This window comes from Lethenteron reissneri, chromosome 66, assembly GCF_015708825.2.
Source record: "Lethenteron reissneri isolate LAM-NWPU_2019-01 chromosome 66, ASM1570882v1, whole genome shotgun sequence".
In the NCBI taxonomy this organism is placed as follows: Eukaryota; Metazoa; Chordata; class Hyperoartia; order Petromyzontiformes; family Petromyzontidae; genus Lethenteron; species Lethenteron reissneri.
This window is the reverse complement of record NC_083844.1, coordinates 6583631-6605129: the sequence shown is the minus strand read 5'-3', so window position 1 is coordinate 6605129 and position 21499 is coordinate 6583631. Positions and strand designations below refer to the sequence as shown.

Genomic DNA, 21499 nt, shown 5'->3' with positions numbered 1-21499 from the left:
GTCGATATGTGTGTGTTAATCCATGTCTGTGTATCTAAAGTAGATGTCTGTGTGTCACAGTCCATATGTGTATGTGTGTGTAGTGCTATGTCTGTGTAAGTCTATGTATGTGCGTGTAAGTCCATGTGTGTGTGTCTTAGTCCATATGCGTGAGTGTAAGTACATATGTGTGTTCACGTCAATGTTTGTGTGTGTCCACGTATTGCTGTGTGTGAGTCGGTGTGTGTGGGTCGCTGTATGTGTGTACGTCCATATATGTGTGTTACTTTAATTGTGTATATCTCAAGTGGATGTCTATGTGTGATAGTTCACATGCGTATTTATGTGTACGGAAATGTACGTGTAACTCTATGTATGTATGTGAGTCGGTGTATGTGTGTACGTCGATATGTGTGTGTAACTCCATGTGTGTGTATCTAAAATGCATGTCTATGTGTGTGTGAGTCCATATGTGTGTGTGTGTAAGTCGATGTGTTTGTGTGTTAGTCGCTGTGTGTGCATGCCTCTATGTTAGTCTGTAGGTCCATGTGTGCGTCTTAGTCCATGCGTGTGCTTTATTGACCTGCTCAAGGCCTATGATACCATCAGTAGGCTTGGGCTCTGAGTTGCTCTTCGTGCTTTCCGAGGCCCCTGACCCACTGCTCACCATCCTTAAGGACCTTCATGATGGTGAGCGGCCCCGTGTCTAACTACGTGGCCGTGAGTCGGAGCTATTCCTTATACACCTTGGGGTGCAACAGGGGTGTCCTCTGGCTCCCACATTATTTTACATATATTTGGACCACATAGTTTGTCAAGCCTTCAATGCCTGTACCGGAAGAATTCCCATCTGCTACAGATACAATGGGAGGCTGATCGATGCCCGGGTGCAGTCAACGGATGGCTCCCTATTGGTCAACCACGATATGTATGATCTGGTCATTGAGGCTGACTCGAAGGAGTTCGAGGTGCTGCTGCTGAACCGGGAGCTTGCCACCAAGAGGTGGGTCCTTACCATCAGCCCCACCAAAACTAAGCACCTGCCTAACTACATGTGCGTCTGCCTTTTTCGCCCGGCAACGCCGTGTACTTACCACTAGTTACAATAATAAAGTTTGTATGCTGATAAAAAATCTGCCTCATTGCTTACTATTATGAAACAAATACGTTGACAGATATTACAATATTAATTTTAGTGTGCACATACCAACTCTGGTTCATTGTTTACTAGCAGTATATATGGACTTTACAGGAGTACATACATATATAACGCTAGTAGCAGTATATATGGACTCTACAGTAGTACAGTACATGCTGACTCTATAGCAGAATATATCGACTGTTGAGGAGTAAATGCTGACTCTATAGCAGTATTATCGATTCTACAGTAATACATGCTGACTCTATAGCAGTATATATCGACTGTACAGTAGTGCATGCTGACTCTATAGCAGTATATATCGAGTCTACAGTAGTACATGGTGACTATATAGCACAAAATACTCACGTGACAGAGTGCCGTGGTGTGGCTGTGAGCTCGACCGAGCGCACATCACTTGACAGGGTCCGCCCCCCCCCCACGAAATTGTCGTCAGTTGGTATGGTCGAGCTCGCGCAATAAGTAAATAAGTAAAATAAGAATGGCACTAAATCGCTAATTAAACTAATTTAAAGTTGACGGATCGGAAAACGGAATAGCCTATTCCCACCACGAGGCTTAGGGCGTGCCACCCGGCAATTTTTTTAGTCCGAAAACGACACCGTTTGAGAGCCAAATCCCCTGCAAGCGCGCGCTCGCGGAGACTTTTATAAAAGAACTAGCGGAAGTACCCGGCTTTGCCCGGGTGAAAAATATATTTCTTAAAAACCTTACATATGTAGAGAAGTTCCGACGGACGTACTCGGAGACGGAGGTAAGTTAGGGGCTTCCGCCAGGATTTATTACTCTTGGTCAAAACTACACAGGGTACACAACTCCCAGGGGCTAGGGGTCCTACTCTGAGTCTGGGTCCCTGCCGGCTAGCTCCGGTCTCTCTCTCTCGTGTCGGATCGTGGAGTCTGCCGACTCCACCGACCGGAGAGAGAAGCACCTCTTCGGCTACCACCGGCTTCTCCCCAGACTCCCTATTTGATCCCTCTCACTATCCCTGGTTCCCTCTTCACCCTGTTTACTATCCCCGTTCCTATAGTGACCCCGCTTACGTTACGGGGTCTCCCTTATATACCCTCGGAGGGGTGATGTCACGTGCACTGCCCAGCGCGTGCGACCCCACGTCCCGTGAGGTCACCGCACCGGACAGCGCACACGACGCCACCACTCTCCACTACTCCTCTACATCACCCCCCCCTGTGAAAAAAATTCAGCCGACTCGGCTGTAAACAATATAAAAGTAGAGGAGTCCCAGAACCACAAACCAACATATTCACAACCAACCGACAACATCCAGGCAGCATGACAACAATCAATCAAATTTCAAAACTTTGAAACTCTCATCACGCGCTGCCATCAATACAAAGGCGGAATCCCGATGGCCCAGACAACACACACCAACAAACAACAATTGAACAATTGAGCAGCCCAGACAAAACACACCAAAACGGACAATTGGGCAGTCTTAGACAAAACACGCCAACATAACACAATTGAGCGATGAGGGCTGGAGGCCGACGGCAGCGTTTCCACAGGCCATCAACAGAGCGCACGCCTCCCCATGTGGCACGAATCGCCAGGGCAGGCACCGTGCCAGCTAGTGACAGGCCCCGGGAGAGCCGCAGCAGCCCAGCAGCCCAACGCAGCTCCTGCCAGGCGCGCGCCGGCCCGAGCGGCGGCTCCTGCTGCCCATGCCGCGGCAAGATGCAGAGCCGCGGCGTCGGCATGGCAACGCCCAGGCACCGCGAGGTGCGGGGCCGCGTCGTCGCCGGCGGCCCCCACCGCGATCGCTGCAGGCAAAATAGCAGCCTGGTGCGGCGTCGCCGGCGGCAAAACCCGCATGCACAGCGAGGTGCGGTGCCCCGGCGTGACCCTCGGCCCACCCCGCGGCCGCGGCAACTATAGCAGCCGCGGTGGCGGGCGCGCCAAACCCCGCAGGCACGGCGATGCTCGGAACCGCGGCAACTTCCGCGGCGCGGCATCGTGAGGAGCCGCGGCAGCGATGCACGGGGCCACGGCGACACCCGCAGCGTACCCCGCCAGCGCGGCGATGGCCGGAACCACGGCGGCACCCTCGGCAACTCCCGTGGTGCGGCGAGGTGTGGAGCCCCGGACGTACCTGGGGCTCCCCCGGCGGGCGCAGCATGGTGCGGAGCTGTGGCATCGCCGCTGGCAGACCCCGCGCGCGCGGTGTGGCGCGAAGTCGCGGCGGCACCCACGGTGGACAACGGCGTCGCAGTTGCCATGGCATCCATGGCGCCGACGTGCGGCGTCGCATGAACAATGGCCGCCACCTGCAGCGTCGCAGTTAAAATGGCGGCCGCCTGAGGCGCCCCAACCAACATGGCCGCCGCTGGCGACGTCGCAGGCAAAATAGCCAGCTGGGGCGTCGCGGCGAAGATGGCGGCCGCCTCTCGCGGCGTCCCGGCAGTTGACAGTTGCTCCCATCCCGAGTGCGGACCGGGAGGACCCAACTTCGCCTCCGCGATGTCGAGACGGGCGCAGAGCTGCGCGATCGCCTGCAGGAGCTGCCTCAGCAGGTCTGCAGGGGTGCTCCCCGTCTCCAGCGGTGGTGGCGGCGAGCTGGCACCCCCGCCCGTCGTCTTCTCGGGGCCTGTCACCGGAGCCCCGGACTCCGGGGTCACTGCCGAAGCCTCCTCCCCGCCGTCTTCATCCTCCGATCGTCCCGTCGCTGGGTTCTTGCGCTCCGCTCCCGATGTAAACATTGTAGCAGCAGTGCAGACACTCTGACACCAGTTGTAGAGAAGTTCCGACGGACGTACTCGGAGACGGAGGTAAGTTAGGGGCTTCCGCCAGGGTTTATTACTCTTGGTCAAAACTACACAGGGTACACAACTCCCAGGGGCTAGGGGTCCTACTCTGAGTCTGGGTCCCTGCCGGCTAGCTCCGGTCTCTCTCTCTCGTGTCGGATCGTGGAGTCTGCCGACTCCACCGACCGGAGAGAGAAGCACCTCTTCGGCTACCACCGGCTTCTCCCCAGACTCCCTATTTGATCCCTCTCACTATCCCTGGTTCCCTCTTCACCCTGTTTACTATCCCCGTTCCTATAGTGACCCCGCTTACGTTACGGGGTCTCCCTTATATACCCTTGGAGGGGTGATGTCACGTGCACTGCCCAGCGCGTGCGACCCCACGTCCCGTGAGGTCACCGCACCGGACAGCGCACACGACGCCACCACTCTCCACTACTCCTCTACACACAGATACTAAGGTATTGTCAAAGCCCGGTGGGCTGTTTGTACATTTCTCCACCAACAAATATATAAGAGGCTTTCACAAGTCCAAAAAGTTGTAGAAAGTGTGGGGTAAATAGTTGATGTCAAAATGTTTCCGAAAATTGCGGTCTCCCCCCCCCCCCCTCAAAAAATATCTTTACCCCTCGTAGGTATATATACTAACAACACCTTACATACAACAGAGGAAGTGGTATCTATTGACTCTGTAGTAGTATCTACTGACTGTACCGTAGTATCTACTGAGCCATGTGTAGCTACTGACTGTGTAGTAGTATTTAGTGACTGTAATAACTACTGACCATAGTAGTATTTACTGGGCCTACAGTAGTATCTACCGACTATATACTCGTAACGACTAACTGTATAGTATCTGCTGACTCTATAGTGTATCCACTGACTATAGTAGTAACTACAAAATCTATAGCAGTATCTACTCACTCTATAATAGTATCTACTGACTCTAGTAGCTACTCACCGTAGCAGTATGTACTGACTGTATAGTAGTATATACTGACTGTAGCAGTATTGACTGACTGTAGTGGTATATACTGACTGTTTTAGTATTTACTATAGCGGTATCTACCAACTCGATAGCAGTATCTACTATCACTACAGCAGTGTATACCGACTGAGGTCTTACCTGCTATCACTACAGCAGTGCATACTGCTGTGTTGGTACCTGCTATGATTACAGCAGTGCATACTGCTGTGGTGGTATCTGCTATGATGAGAGGAGTACATATTGTGGTGGTGGTACCTGGTATGATAACAGCAGTGCATATTGACTGTACTCATCATTCACCCTCACCATTGACCACTCACAACTCACCCTTACCACTCATCCTCACCACTCACCACTCCCACTCACTATTCACCATTCACCCTCACAACTCACCACTCACCAACCTCCCTCACCAATCTCCATCACCACCCTCCCTCACCACTCACCCTCACCACTAACCCTCACCACTAACCCTCACCACTCTCCCTCACCACTCTCCCTCACCACTCTCCCTCACCACTCACTCTCACCATTCACCCTCACCATTCAGCCTCACCACTCACCCTCACCACTCACCGTCACAACCACCACTCACCCTCACCACACAACCTCACCCTCACTACTCACCATTCATCCTCACCAATCACCACTGACCAATCACCACTCACCACTCTCCACTAACCCTCACCACTCAACCTCACCACTCACCCTCAAAACTAACCACTCTCTCACCACTCACCCTCACCACTCAGCACTCACCCTCACCACTCACCTTCACCACTCACGCTCACCACTCACCCCTCACCACTCACCCATCACCACTCACAACCGCCACTCACCCTCACCATTCACCCTCACCACTCACCCTCACAACAACCACTCACCCTCACCGCTCACCACTCACCCTGACCACTCACCACTCATCCTCACCAATCACACCCTCACCAATCACCACTCACCCGCACTGCTCACCCTCACCACTCACCACTCACGCTCACCCTCACCACTCACCCCTCACTAATCACCACTCATAACCGCCACTCACCCTCACCACTCAACACTCACCCTCACCACTCACCCTCACCACTCACCACTCACCCTCACCACTCACCCTCACCACTCACCCTCACCACTCACCCTCACCACTCACCCTCACTACTCACCACTCATCCTCACCACTCACCCTCAACAATCACCACTCACCCTCACCACTCACGCTCACCACTCACCCTCACCACTCACTCTCACCACTCACCCTCACCACTCATCCTCACCAATCACACCCTCACCAATTACCACTCACCCTCACTGCTCACCCTCACCGCTCACCACTCACCCTCACCACTCAACCTCCCCTCACCACTCAACCTCATCCTCACCCCTCACTAATCACCACTCACAACCGCCACTCACCCTCCCCACTCACCCTCACTACTCACCACTCATCCTCACCAATCACACCCTCAACAATCACCACTCACCCTCACTGCTCACCACTCACCCTCACTACTCACCCTCACCACTCATCCTCACCAATCACACCCTCACCAATCACCACTCACCGTCACCACTTGCCACTCACCCTCACCACTCACCACTCACCCTCACCATTCACCCTCACCACTCTCCCTCACCACTCTCCCTCACCACTCACCAGTCATGCTCACCACTCACCATCACTACTCACCACTCACCCTCAACACTCACCCTCACCGCTCACCACTCACCCTCACTACTCACCCTCACCACTCATCCTCACCAATCACACCCTCACCAATTACCACTCACCCTCACTGCTCACCCTCACCGCTCACCACTCACTCTCACCACTCAACCTCCCCTCACCACTCAACCTCATCCTCACCCCTCACTAATCACCACTCACAACCGCCACTCACCCTCCCCACTCACCCTCACTACTCACCACTCATCCTCACCAATCACACCCTCAACAATCACCACTCACCCTCACTGCTCACCACTCACCCTCACTACTCACCCTCACCACTCATCCTCACCAATCACACCCTCACCAATCACCACTCACCCTCATCACTTGCCACTCACCCTCACCACTCACCACTCACCCTCACCATTCACCCTCACCACTCTCCCTCACCACTCTCCCTCACCACTCACCAGTCATGCTCACCACTCACCATCACTACTCATCACTCACCCTCAACACTCACCCTCACCGCTCACCACTCACCCTCACTACTCACCCTCACCACTCATCCTCACCAATCACACCCTCACCAATTACCACTCACCCTCACTGCTCACCCTCACCGCTCACCACTCACCCTCACCACTCAACCTCCCCTCACCACTCAACCTCATCCTCACCCCTCACTAATCACCACTCACAACCGCCACTCACCCTCCCCACTCATCCTCACTACTCACCACTCATCCTCACCAATCACACCCTCAACAATCACCACTCACCCTCACTGCTCACCACTCACCCTCACTACTCACCCTCACCACTCATCCTCACCAATCACACCCTCACCAATCACCACTCACCCTCACCACTTGCCACTCACCCTCACCACTCACCACTCACCCTCACCATTCACCCTCACCACTCTCTCTCACCACTCTCCCTCACCACTCACCAGTCATGCTCACCACTCACCATCACTACTCACCACTCACCCTCAACACTCACCCTCACCGCTCACCACTCACCCTCACCACTAACCCTGACCACTCACCACTCATCCTCACCAATCACACCCTCACCAATCACCACTCACCCTCACTGCTCACCCTCACTGCTCACCCTCACCACTCACCCTCACAACAACCTACTCACCCTCACTACCAAAAACTACACATGTGTTAGTCCCTGGGTAGTAAGTGTTATTTTCTATACGCTGACATCTCAAAAGTTACAAATGGGATAAAATTCCCCTCAAACTTAATTTTTTTTGACACGGACAGTGATATTTACAAATGGACCTATTTTGCTAGGAGAAAACGTGTGCATTTGTGTAATTCTTTCCTTTATATAAAGTTCTGGTCACAAAAGCAACATGTATGGGGAATAATAGCCATCTTATATACTTAGGAGGCTTAAGCAATATAAAAATAACACTTTTTACCCAGGGAAAAATCGTGGTGCATAGTGTATATTTATTATCATCAAACATAACTTAATCCCTAACATCTTTTAATATATAAGAGTGATACAAAATAGTAAACATAAATATTTAAATGTTTTAACTGAGCTGTGAAGTTGCGTGACTAACCTCGTAGCTTTTCGACGGGAATAAGAATCTCCGCGATTGTTTGAAGATATCGGGGAGGGTGGGGGGAAGGTAAACACGCCCACTCGTGACATCCCCCCCCCCACCGAACACGGAGCAACGCCGCGAGTGTGTGCGAGTCTGAAAGTGTGAGAGCGAGTGTATGTGTGAGTCTGAGTGTTAGAGTGAGTCTGTGTGTGTGAGTCTGAGTGTTAGAGTGAGTCTGTGTGTGTGAGTCTGAGTGTGAGAGTGAGTTTGTGTGTGAGTGTGAGTGTATGTGTGTGTGTGAGAGTGAGTGTATGTGTGTGAGTCTGAGAGTGTGAGAGTGGAGTGTATGTACAATAATACTGTCTAATCGCTATAATTTTATTATCTACCGACCCTATAATAGTAATTGCACACATTGGGGTGGAAGGGGAGTGAAGAGGACGTGAAACTTTGATGAATTTACCTCAGAGTCGCGTGTTAATGCGTGCGCATATTTGTAACGGGAATTAAAAATGGCGTCCACCCCGCAGCGAAGTTGTTGCTACCCGTTGCCAGGGGCAACCGCCGTGTTCCGCGCCGGCCGGCAATATTAAATAAATAAATAACTAAATAAAGAGCAATCGCACTAAATCGATAATCGGTCCGATTTAAAGTTTAGAGACGAAAAATCGGAAATGCCTAAGTTTACTGCGGGCCGGGGGCGTGCCCACCTGCAAAATTTAATCTCGGCGAACCCCACGGTCCGAGAGCTAAATCCCCCGGAAGGGAGCGTACGCAGACGGACAAACAGACAGACAGACAGATAGACAGACAGACAGACAAAAAATGAATTATATAGGTTAGATAAAGAAGAAAAAAGAAGATGCTATAGGCCCCGCAGTAGCTTAATACGGCACTGCTTCTCCCTGCTTTATTAGTTAGTGGAAGGTGGCTGTCGCCCCGGCCCACCTAACCCCATCTTCACTCGCGCCTTGTACCTCCATCTCTCTCTCCCTCTCCACCGCCAGCGATCCCAAACCCGGTGACCTCATTGAGATATTTCGAAAGGCCTACCAGCACTGGGCCATATACGTGGGAGATGGCTATGTGGTGCACATCACTTCCGATGGTGAGTAGACCAACACCCACCCCCTCCTTCCCCGTGTAGACTGCACAGAACTTGACCAGTCATGCTCGCGACATCGGACAAGGGCGGTCACCGCATCGCACGCTTTCAGATGCTATTTACACTACACTATACACTACATTATGTTCAACAAACTACACGACTACACTACTATACAATACACTGTACTATATACTACTTTACACTACACTATAAACTACAACACTACTATACACCACAATATACACTACACTATACACTACACTACCCACTACACTACACACTACACTATACACTCATCATCATCATCATGCAGTCCGTCCGCAAGGACGATGATCTTTCTTGCATCGGGAGTCAGAGATCCTTCGTCATCTTACGTGGCCGGCGTGTTCGATTTCCGTGAGTTTGCTTGTGACTGGCAAGACAGGCGTTTGAGCAACACGCCTTTCCCCACAGATCACACACACGGTGGGCTTGAGAGTACACCCCAGATATTCAGATGCACTGGTCGACACTGCGACCACTGAAAAACTGGGCTTGCTGTGTATTAAAGGCACTTTTTCTCAAGCACCCGAGTAGCTTCAGCCAAAGCTGTGCCGCGCCATCGCTGTCTGTTTTTGGGCGAGATTTTCACACGAATCTACCGCAATTCCAAATCTTCTCAAATTAAAAGTGAAGCACCATCCACGAAGCGCCAAAGCGCTGACCTCCTTCGCTACTGAAGCCCTCTCGTGCAATTGAGCGTAGAGCAAATTGTTTTGGGAGTCTCTTTTCTACCGAGTAGTCTGTGTGTGTGTGTCCATCCCAGCGAAGTTGGGCGACGGTGACCATGATATAACAAGGAGCCATTCCAGCTCCAGCAAGGGCCTCGGTCTTAGCTATTCTTTCCTGCCATTTTTCCCTCATGAGATTTCTTAGATGTTTATGCTGGAGGTCGTTGAGTCGTCGTAAGTGGCGATGGTATGGAGTCCAAGTTTCAGAGCCACATAGGAAAGCGGTTACTACGACTGCCCTGTTAACGCTGCCCAGTTTGTCCCATATATGCTCTCAAAGGGCGACCGAAAGTGGGCGAGGGTCTGCTCCTTATATTTTTAATCTCTTGGTCCAAGAATACCATCACTTGTCACTTCCCAAATATTTGAACTCGGTGATCGAGTTAAGTCGGTGTTGGTTAATGTGGATCCTTGCTCTCAAATTCAATGCCTCGCAGTGAGACCAAATTCTCTGGCTGAATAGGAAAAGGAGCCGACTACCCAATTGCTGGCCCACCTCAGCGCGGTCAACCAAGGCGCAGTCATCTGCGCACTGAAGTTAACGTATTTATGACCTCCCCGATGGGAGTCTTTGCGGGTAACCGTGACAACTTATGAAGCCCCACCTTCTGTGCGGTACCGGATCGCCACTCCTGCTTTCAGCTCCTTCATGGCCCCACCAACCATAGCGACAAAGAACGGGCTAAAAAAGAGTTGGAGCTAGACCACAGCCTTGCTTTACTTCATTTGAAATGTTAAATGCCTCTGACACGCCCTAGAGAGTGCTAATCCTTCCTAGTATACCATCATGGAACTGTGCCAGTGTTTTCACCTAGGGTACATCCAGGTTGTTTTAAAGTGGTCAAGCTGATAGAAAGTAGTAGATATTGAGCAGCCATGCGTTGAGCACAGTCCAAAGAGGAGTTGACCATTGCTCTTAGACTTGCCACCACCACGGCTTCCATTGTAATGACTGAAACAATAGACCACTTGCCTGACGAGGCACATACGCAGACGGACAGTCAGGATGTGCGTTAGAGGCCTCTGAGTGGTGCAGGGAGGCCTCAAAGAGGATTGGTCATGGCCAGCGAGTTGAACAGATTGGTTTAGAAATTCGAAAGTAAAAATGCGGGAAAACGAGGGTGAACTGTTGGGGCAATAGTTGACAACGGTTAGAGAAGGAGGACGAGGATTGGCAGAGGAAAATGGGGAGAGTGAACCTTCGAGAAAGGGGAGCTCGGGGGACATACAAGGGGACAGCACAAGGGGAAGGGACGGTTGGAGAGAATACAAAGTTCAAGCATCAAGAACCAAAGCCCGGGCCTAGGAATAACGTTGATTCCAAAATAAAGGCTCTCTGTGAAGTAACGGCGTGTGTCGTCATCACTACACAATGATACCAAGCCAGGTGTCATAGCCGGTCCCTACCCTGGCATTGAAGTCGCCTCGCAAGAGGATCTGGCCATTCCTGTGAAATGGAGGATAATATTTGGCCAAGTTCGCGATAGACCGTTTTCTCTTGACTTAAAGCGTTCGTGACGCAGGGATTCCTTTTCTTTGGAGCATAAGCCGAGGCAACCGTGATGTGTCTATTGGCCTCGAGAGGAAGGCGAAGTACCATGGGTCTATCAGAAAACCCCTTTGGGAAGTGACGATGGCTTTCTGGCAAGAGAATTCTTCATTGCAAAAACCTACACCCTCTGTAACACGTCTCTCTCCTTCGGGTCTTCGTGACTGGAAGAAGGGTATAATCTTCCCATGTCTTCCGTGAGCTGTCCTCCAGAAAAAAAACACGTCTCAGAGAGAGGGAGAGAACAGTGATGTGTCTCTGCCAAAGCATTCAATCTCCTGTGCAATTAGGTGCTGCACAGCCTCCTTACACCTCAATCCGCGGTATTCATCTGCCACCTCACCGCGCTGCACTATTTGTGCTGACATTTACGCATGTTGAATCATTTTTGCAACACGATTAATTATGAGCTTATTCTATAAGGTTGGATTTCCGTAAGCGGGTCTTCCACAACCAGTGGACTTACTGTATACACTACACTACTATACAGCACACTATACACGACACCACTACACTATATTGAAAACTAATTTTTTTTGAACTGCATCTTGTTGTTATTGTGTGTTAGTGTGTTGTCTTCCTCCACATGACTACGTACGGTGCCAAAGAAGTTCAACACACTGCACACACACACGTTCTCATTCCGATTCTTGACGAAATTTCAGGGATGTGCAGCGGCGTTTGCCTCGGTGTCATCAGCTGTTCGAGCAATGCCAAAGCAGTTGTGAGGAGGGACAAGCTTGTGGAGGTGGTGGGCACTGACAAGTGGAAGGTGAACAACAAGCTGGGAAATCCGCTGCCCGTGGCCGAGATCCTGGAGAGTTGCCGCCAGATGGTGAACAAGAAGCTGTCGTACAACATCTGCAAAAGAAACTGCGAGCATTTTGTGACCTTGCTCCGTTTCGGGCAGCCCCATTCGAAACAGGTAAGTGACATCATGGAAGGGGCGGAGGAGGGGTGGTGGGTTGGTGGGGGGTAGGCGAGGTGTAATGTAGTCGCACCTGACAGGTTCAGGCATCGTCAGGTCGGGATGGAACCCACAACCTCCTGCGTACTAGGCGAGGTAGTTAACATCTCCTAGCCACCGTGATGGTGATGAGAGAAAGAGTCACAGACTCCAAATATACAGCAGCAGGCATCGTCAGCGTCAGGATCGAATCCACGACCTCTTGTATACTAGGCGAGGTATTTAACATTTCGTAGCCACTGTGGTGATGATGAGAGAGACACGCAGACCGAATTCGAATGAAAATGCCACTTCTGGTTGTCTTGGATGCCAACCCCTGCGTTCAGCATAAGTCTGCCTGTATGAGGGTACCAGCTACAACAGTGCCAGTGCACGCCTTTGCCCTCTGTCCTCGTTCCTACAAAGTCTTGAGCTGCGGTGCTTTTTATCGTCGTCGTGGTCGCGTTAATACGTGGTACTTTCGTTTATTTTCCCTTCCAGGCAGACAAAGTCAAGACAGGTGCGAAAATAGTGGGATTTCTCGGCACCGTTTTTTTGGCCGCACTGGCCCTCTAGAGTTAGTCAGTCGCTGGCAGCGCTGCTGTGGTGCGGCTCAACAACCACCGTCGTCATTCACCATGCTCGATCCACTGCTGACGTCCCTCATGGTCTTGCGATGCAACAATCCATTAATCACGTGCATGCATTTTTCTTTGTTTTTGTTGCTTGCTTGCTTGCTCCATCTCTGATGGTCAATGTGTGTCGCGCTGGTTAGGAGATGTTAACTGCCTCGCCTGGTATGCAGGAGGCCGTGGGTTCGATCCCGACCCTGAAGTCTGCTCTATATTTGGAGTGTGCATTTTTTACCCGGTCCTCCAGTTTTATCTTCCACATTTAAAATCAACTGAGCTATGTAGCTCTTTCTCAGAAGCAACCTGGCCACAAATGATAGCCCAAAGAAGGGGCGTATCACATGACAATGTATAGCAGCCGAATACTCTAAGCTCACGTTTCTAAATGTGGATGGAAAAACCAGAGGACCCAGAGAAAAAAAATCCACGCGACCACGGAGAGAGACATGCAATCCACAAAAATAGAGCAGGCATCGTCAGGGTCAGGATCGAACTCACGACCTCCTCTATACCAGGCAAGGTAGTTAACATATCAGCACTACCGCAGCCCTATATGTACTACTCGCATATCTTTTTTTCACTGAAATTCTCTTTTCACTCTTTGTGCGAGACATTAAAACCAATAAAGATCCTTTTAAAATGCGTTCAGCGTACGGCCATCTTGTCTCCCAGCACCGCCATTTTGTAACATGGTGGGAGTGAGGGAGGGGGGAGAGGGGCCACATTATCCCGGTTTCCCGCCAATTATCCCCCACTCTCCCTGCCCCCACCACACTCCCTCCACTCCAGAGCCTTCACCACTTCCATTTGCAACCGTCATCTGCAACGGTCCGCGTAACATCATTGTCGTCATGCCCCCACCCGCTTCGACAACGCTGACTTGCCCCTATCCCTGACGTCCCCTATCCCCTGCACCTACTGTTAGTACAGTCGTGTACACGTGTGTGCGTTGCGTTGTGTGTGTAAATTGTACACGCACACACACGTGTTCTTTGTAACACACACACACATCAGTACAATACATACACAGCACCAAGTCCGATAATACAATCGTACACAAGTAAGAACGTTAGCAAGGCCACTACACGCAGCACTGTACCCAGTGCTGGATCTAAGATTAATAAGCAGGTGAAATTACGAGTTGTTTTTTATTATACGTTACCTTTTAAAAATCGTTACTGTGTTTTGTTGTTTTGTTTTCTTACGGGCTGTTATATATCTATTTTTTGAGCGCTAATAATGACGTCCCCTGCACCTACTTGACCGGGTGGCCCGAGGCGTGACGACGTGAGATTTGGCGTAACGGTGGCTCGGAGACGCTAACTCCCTTCCGTGATACGCAGGGGGTTCGATCCCAACCCTAATGCCTGTATACTCTGAGTTTGCATGTTCTCCAAGTGGCCGGTGGATTTTTCTCCGGGTCCTCTAGTTTTCCCCTCCACAATTAGAAACACGCGTTTAGAGTATTTGGCTGCTATTCATTTTCACACGATAAGCCACATCATTGGGCTATCGTTTGTGGTCAGGTTGCTTATGAAGACGAGCTATATAGTTCAGTGGGCCTTACCTGGAATGTAAGAACAATGATGCACAACATTGAGAGTGATTGCCCCGAACGAAGAACGGCCATTTTGTCCAGAGAGTTAGCGAAGCACAACATTGACATTGGTGCTCTCAGTAAAAAAACCTTACCTGGTTAGAGGCCTTACCTGGTTAAAGAAAAACAAAGTTTAGTCTATGAGTGTCTGTGTCTCTATGAGTGTGTATCTGTCTCTGTGAGTGTCTATGTGTCTCTGTGAGTGTCTTTGTGTCTTTGTGGGTACCTATGCATTTCTATGTGTTTAGAGTGTTTGGCTGCTGTTGTCAATGTGCACGTGATGACAATGACGTTGAGTTGCTATAATTTGCGATGATAGATCGGTGTATGCTTTTACCTGGTGGAATAAAATAGTTTCGTTTTATTTGCGCACATGTTTTAAAAGCGATCTGCTCACCCTTCCTATACTTCGCACTCCCATCGTGTTTTCGTATTGTTTGTTGTTGTTGTTGTGTACTGTAACGACTCTGGAGGTATAAACTGTAGAGGCTTCCCCATTATTTCCTCACACTCACACAACTACAACTGTGTCACACGGAATACAGCGCTGACAGTCTAGCTCGATTGCGCCAACTTCACTATATCGCTGGCTGATTATCTAGCGACAACGGCGACAAAGCGATGACAAAGACGAGAAGCGACGACGAAGACGACAGCGACGACGACCAAGACTCCGACCCCCGGCAGCAGCCCAGAACCCCGTTCCTCGCTCCCTTTTATCCTCCCAGCATGGCCGTGGCTCCGCCCTGGCCACGCCCCCTTTCTCGAACCCCCAAGCTGGTTCGGGGAACTCCCAGATAGATCCCCTCTCTGACCTTTGGCCCAGATATCCCCCCTCATGGTCGCTCTTGTATATCTGTCTTTCTTTCTGCCCATACTGTTGTTGCACCCGCAATAGCCACTTCTGACCGCTAGTCGGCGCACTGTCTCTACAGTTGTAACGTGCTGCCACCAGTGCTGGACACCGGTAAGAAAAAAAGAAAGCTTCATAGCTCATCGGATTCCTCCAGTATAAACAAAGATTCTGAATCCCCTCGTGTAGCATTAACAAAGTGTGGGGGAAAATGCCGCTTAGTGAGCAGCGCCTATGAAGGCCGCCACTGTGGCACACGAGGGGATGAGCGGCCAGCACCACGTGCGGCCACCTTTGTTTCCCCCAGTGGCCATGTTTACTACACACCAGGTAATCATTTGAGGCCGAGTCGGCCTAAAGGAGGGCCCAGGACCGGTTCAGATATTCGTCACTGGTGTTTGCCCAAGAGCAGGAATTGAACTCGGGTCGCCGGGTTCGTAGCTCAGCGCGCTAAAAGCTACACACCCACTCCCCAAACACAACAACAACCACCATTCGCCACTAAGTGGCGGTAACGTCACCATGACGCTTGTGCCAGGCCATGTGCACCTTGAGGCCACGTGAAGTGTCGACCGCCCGCTGGCAGGAGGTCACGGGGCAGACCCAGCAGGTGCCACGGGTCGACTGACTGAGATGACCAAGATGACTGGCTGATGCACCACCTGTGCCCCCTACTGTGGCAACTTGCTGTGCTTTAGCCACCCGGCGCTCCACTCGTTGTTGTGAGCGTCGCTCCTCCGCCCTCCGTTGTTGTTGGAGGGCGACTGCTTACAACTGCCCAGTAGCGTCCTTCACGAGCCTCCTCCACAGAGGCTGATGTTGACACCGCTGGTACCAGTCATCGGCAAGTCCACTCAGCTCCACGTCCTCCTGTACCACATCACTCCATCTCTTCTCTAGCCCGTGCCGCGCCCGTTTAGCCCCCTCGATCCGGCCGAACAAAAGTTGTTTAGGCATGCGGGCTACATGACCCAGCCAACGCAGCCTTGCCTGCTGGAGGAGCTCACCGATGGGACTTTGCCCAGATCTTTCAAGGATTTGTGAGCTCCTCACACAATCCAGCCTGGTTAAACCCAGGATGGATCGTAGGCAGGCCAGCCTAAATGTTTCCAACTGGCGAAGATGCTCCATTAGGGGGGTCCACGTTTCGCACGAAACCCCACACACGAAACCCCACACACACATGCACATGCAAGCAAACATGTGTACATCTGCATTCATGTATACGCCAAATTGCACTTATAAACACAGTTATGGGATGTGTCAATGGCACCCATGGACGTACTCTATTGCACAAATACATACGCAGCATGCAGTGTACGCTGTTGGCTACAAATCAAATATTGGTAATAGTTTGCACTTAAAAATGCACGCCTGCCTTCCACAACGGGAAACGCATCACCATTGTTACAACAGGAAACGCATCACCATTGTTACAACAGGAAATGCATCAACGTTGTTACAACAGGAAACGCATCAAGTTGTTACAACAAGAAATGCATCACCGTTGTTACAACAGGAAACGCATCACCATCGTTACAACAGGTAACGCATCACCATTGTTACAATAGGAAAAGCATTGCCATTGCTGCAATGGAAAACACATCACCGTTGTTACATTTGGAAACGCACCACAATTGTCACAACGTGAAAGGCTTCAGCGTTTTTACAAAGTGAAAGGCATCACCGTTGTTACAACAGGCATGAGCATTTAATGCCTTCAACGTCATTCTTGATCCGTTACACAGTTTTGGTGGGTCCAAATTTCTTAAGATTTATACATTTGTCAATGGAGAAGAATTTTCGTGAAAGTATTTGAATCAATCAAACCGCCCGTAAGATTTTTGTTACCACGAATGTCTTGCAGTGTTCTGTTGACTGCCTCAAATCCGTGCTAATGCATCATCGAGATGTCATCACAGAATAACTCTTCAGCTTCCAGCTGTACTTTGGCATTCTCACTTCCTTTCTGTGACGTTGCAAACGGGCGCTTCGTTATGGACCAAGTCAATCGGGATTTGAAGCGTTGAATGAGCTGTTCGTCCACCAGTCATCAACGTTGCAGCGATGTCAGAAAATGCAACAGCAAACGCAATCTTCTTTAATCCTCTGATGCGGGCCAATGTCGTCGTAGAACCTCTTGATAAATTTGTGTTGCTCTGCATTCAACAGTGTCTCAGTCCGCTCAACGTAATCCAACATTTTGTCAAAGTCATAAGACAACTCTCGAAGCATGAATGTATCACGTGGTAACACCGTGGGGGTATTGTGGGTAATGTATAACGTGGTAACACCGTGGGGGTATTGTGGGTAATGCATCACGTGGTAACACCGTGGGGGTATTGTGGGTAATGTATCACGTGGTGACACTTGTGGGGGTATTGTGGGTAATGTATCACGTGGTAACACCGTGGGGGGTATTGTGGGTAATGTATCACGTGGTAACACCGTGGGGGTATTGTGGGTAATGCATCACGTGGTAACACCGTGGGGAATTGTGGGTAATGCATCACGTGGTAACACCGTGGGGGTATTGTGGGTAATGCATCACGTGGTAACACCGTGGGGAATTGTGGGTAATGCATCACGTGGTAACACCGTGAGGGTATTGTGGGTAATGCATCACGTGGTAACACCGTGAGGGTATTGTGGGTAATGTATCACGTGGTAACAATGTGGAAGTATTGTGGGTAATGTATCACGTGGTAACACTGTGGAAGTATTGTGGGTAATGCATCACGTGGTAACACCGTGGGGTATTGTGGGTAATGTATCACGTGGTAACACCGTGGGGGTATTGTGGGTAATGCATCACGTGGTAACACCGTGGGGTATTGTGGGTAATGCATCACGTGGTAACACTGTGGGGGTATTGTGGGTAATGTATCACGTGGTAACACCGTGGGGTATTGTGGGTAATGTATCACGTGGTGACACCGTGGGGTATTGTGGGTAATGCATCACGTGGTAACACCGTGGGGGTATTGTGGGTAATGCATCACGTGGTAACACCGTGGGGTATTGTGGGTAATGCGTCACGTGGTAACACCGTGGGGGTATTGTGGGTAATGCATCACGTGGTAACACTGTGGGGGTATTGTGGGTAATGCGTCACGTGGTAACACTGTGGGGTATTGTGGGTAATGTATCACGTGGTAACACCGTGGGTATTGTGGGTAATGCATCACGTGGTAACACCGTGGGAGTATTGTGAGTGCAATGATGCACGAATTGAGGAAAGGAGCACTCAAAAGCCTGTTTTTAATATAAGCAACTTTAATCTCAACTTACCCTAACATCCAACTCTTACCATCAGAATTCCAACAACATTAAAGAATCAATGGTCTAATCTCAAGATCACGTGGTCAAACCAGAACAATTGGCAACAGCCTCAAAATGGCAACATTTGTAGAGAATGCATTCTCGTCAACTGCGTATCAAAGAGTTAGAAAACATAAACGATCGGATCTCACAATCACGTGATTAAAATAGAACAATTGTTTGTTCCATGGCAACGTTACAATACACAATCCCCTTGTTATGGTGTGTGAATCATGCAAGCTGAGATCATTCTTAGCCCACAACCTGTAGAAGGTACAGTTACTACAAGTGAGTGAGTATAAAGATCATTAAAAATCCTTCTTTCTCCTTTATTATTTCTGAACAATAGCCCAAGTCCAACAACAATGTGTAGAACGGCAGGCTTGGTCCACAGTTATATGGCGTTCAATCTTGATTTGAAGCTTTCGTGACAGCAGAAATCCATACTCTTTGCGTCTTTCGGTAAAGTCACGTAGGTAGAGAAATAAATTAAAATAAAACAAATCACGACGTTTCGATCGCAACACAAGCGGTCGTCGTAAGGCCTAATGACGACCGCTTGTGTTGTTTTAGTTTATTTCTAACTACGTGACTTTACCGAAAGAACCAAAGAGTTGTTATAGGGGGAAGACACATCAAATCCCATAGCTCCTCCCCCTATCACGCCCCTTGCATCTACAGGCAGTCCCCGAGTTACGATGGTCCGACTTACGATATTTTGATCTTACGATGGCGATAGTGATACGACAAAATTGCCATCAACAACCTAACATCGTTCAAGTATGCAGACGACGACGGACAGAATCTTGGTGAGTACAGTACAATATGATACGTTACGATACGTTCAACGCATGTATGACACGTAGCTTTAGCGATTTCATTTTAAGGTTACCACGATACGATACGTTCAATGCATGTTAAAAGTTTTTATAGCAGATAGGATTGTTTCCTGAAAAAACTTTCTATTAAATTGCAGTTCAGATAGGTATAGGCTGAGAATTTACCCTGTTTTTTACTTTACATTTTACTGTGCAATACAGTATTGTAATTAATACATACACACAGTATCTAGTTTATACAGTATTGTAATTAATACATACACACAGTATCTAGTTTATACAGTATTGTAATTAATACATACACACAGTATCTAGTTTATACAGTACGGTACTGTAAATTGCTCTGTTTTGCTAAATTATCACCATTCTTTAAGACTCCTGGGTAGGCTAAGCCATCTTCTACTTACGATATTTTCGACTTACGTTGGGGTCGTCGTAATGCATCTCCATCGTAAGTAAAGGACTACCTGTATCTGGTCAGCCTGTATGCCCCTTTGTTCTAGCTCGACAGGCATCTTGGCACCTGATGTTATAACCCCTATAAAACTCCCTCCCTCCGGAGGTCATCCCAGGATTCGAGTCGACACAGACCCACTTAATTGGCCCAAGGTGGTGTGTGTGTAGTGCCTGAAATACGCGTCACACGCGAGAGTGGGTGTACGCGCGCGTAGAGTACAGTGGGAGCAAACGAGGTCGAGGTTGTTATTGTCGTTAGGCGTGAGGAAAAGGCCAGAGACGGGTAGGGGGCAATTAAGGACGCAGGGCGCTGATTGGCTGGAAGTTGTTGTTGTCGCTAAGTGGCGCCGCATTGTCTGGGAAAACATGGCAGGTGCCAGCGGGGGCTGGGGGCGAGGGGCGTCGCGGGGGATGCCACCGATTAATTGGAAATTAATTGACTTGGGGATAAAGAGAGGGGGTTTTGAAGGAGACGGGAGTTCGCGCCTGGGAGGAGAAGGATGTTGGAGCTGAAGCAACGTAAGCCAGAAGCAGTGGAGAAGTATAGGGTAGCAGAGGAGAGGTATAGGGTAGCAGTGGAGAAGTAGAAGGTAGCAGGGGAAAAGCCAGCAGAAAGCGGCTGGAGAGTGATGGCGAAGCCGATAAAGAGCGGCTGGAGTGTGACACAAGAGCCGATTAAGAGCGGCTGAACTGTGCCGGAGAGAGTGGAGAGGATAGTCGATGGAGGAGAGACGGGGAGCGAGCGAGGTCAGTGGAACGCGGCGAGCGAGCGGGCAGCGTGCTGGAGGAATGTTGATCGGTGTTAGCTGGCGGAATGTTGATCGGTATTAGCGAAATAAAGTGAGAGAGAAAAGCAAGAAGCTGTCGTGTCAAGTCGAGCACTACATGTGTGTCTGTAGCCAAGCTCATTGTGAACGGCCTTCGTTTCTCTGGCTGTTCATCTATAGGTTCATCCCTTCCCCTATTGAGCCTGCTTCGCAGAGTTCGAGTCCCACTCCCAATCAACTAGGAATTTTTAGATAATTTAATTAATTCCCTAAGGCACGTTCAGGACCGAAGCTTCTTCAACCTTTGCACACGTGGTGCATCCATCGGGTCGGCCTGAGTTCATCATTGGTTCTGGCTCCGCAGACATCTTGGCACCTGATGCCATAAACCATTTAAAACTCCCCTCCCTTCGGAGGTCATCCCAAGATTGTGTGAGCACAGATGTTATTTTTTGCCCCTAGGTGTGGTGTGTGTCTGTAGCCTTGTTAATTGTGAAACGGCCTTCCTCACACTTTAGGTCGACTCAT

General features: G+C 50.0%; 1 protein-coding gene across 1 annotated transcript; it reads left to right on the top strand.

The window, feature by feature from the left end:
• The first annotated feature begins 889 nt into the window (after positions 1 to 889).
• Positions 890 to 13771, top strand: LOC133359866 (phospholipase A and acyltransferase 3-like). Its single transcript, XM_061578429.1, has 4 exons — positions 890 to 982; positions 9141 to 9241; positions 12226 to 12485; positions 13008 to 13771. Exons 1-4 carry the CDS (start codon positions 906 to 908, stop codon positions 13080 to 13082), a joined length of 513 nt encoding a protein of 170 aa, XP_061434413.1. The 5' UTR covers positions 890 to 905; the 3' UTR covers positions 13083 to 13771.
• The last annotated feature ends 7728 nt before the right edge of the window (positions 13772 to 21499 follow it).

What these genes read in the sequence shown, in the direction of transcription:
- LOC133359866 (XM_061578429.1), top strand. Translation starts at nt 906, where the DNA reads ATGTATGATCTGGTCATTGAGGCTGACTCGAAGGAGTTCGAGGTGCTG. An exon ending in GGTGCACATCACTTCCGATG is followed by an intron (nt 9,242 to 12,225) that starts GTGAGTAGACCA and finishes ACGAAATTTCAG; the next exon opens with GGATGTGCAGCGGCGTTTGC. An exon ending in GGCAGCCCCATTCGAAACAG is followed by an intron (nt 12,486 to 13,007) that starts GTAAGTGACATC and finishes TTTCCCTTCCAG; the next exon opens with GCAGACAAAGTCAAGACAGG.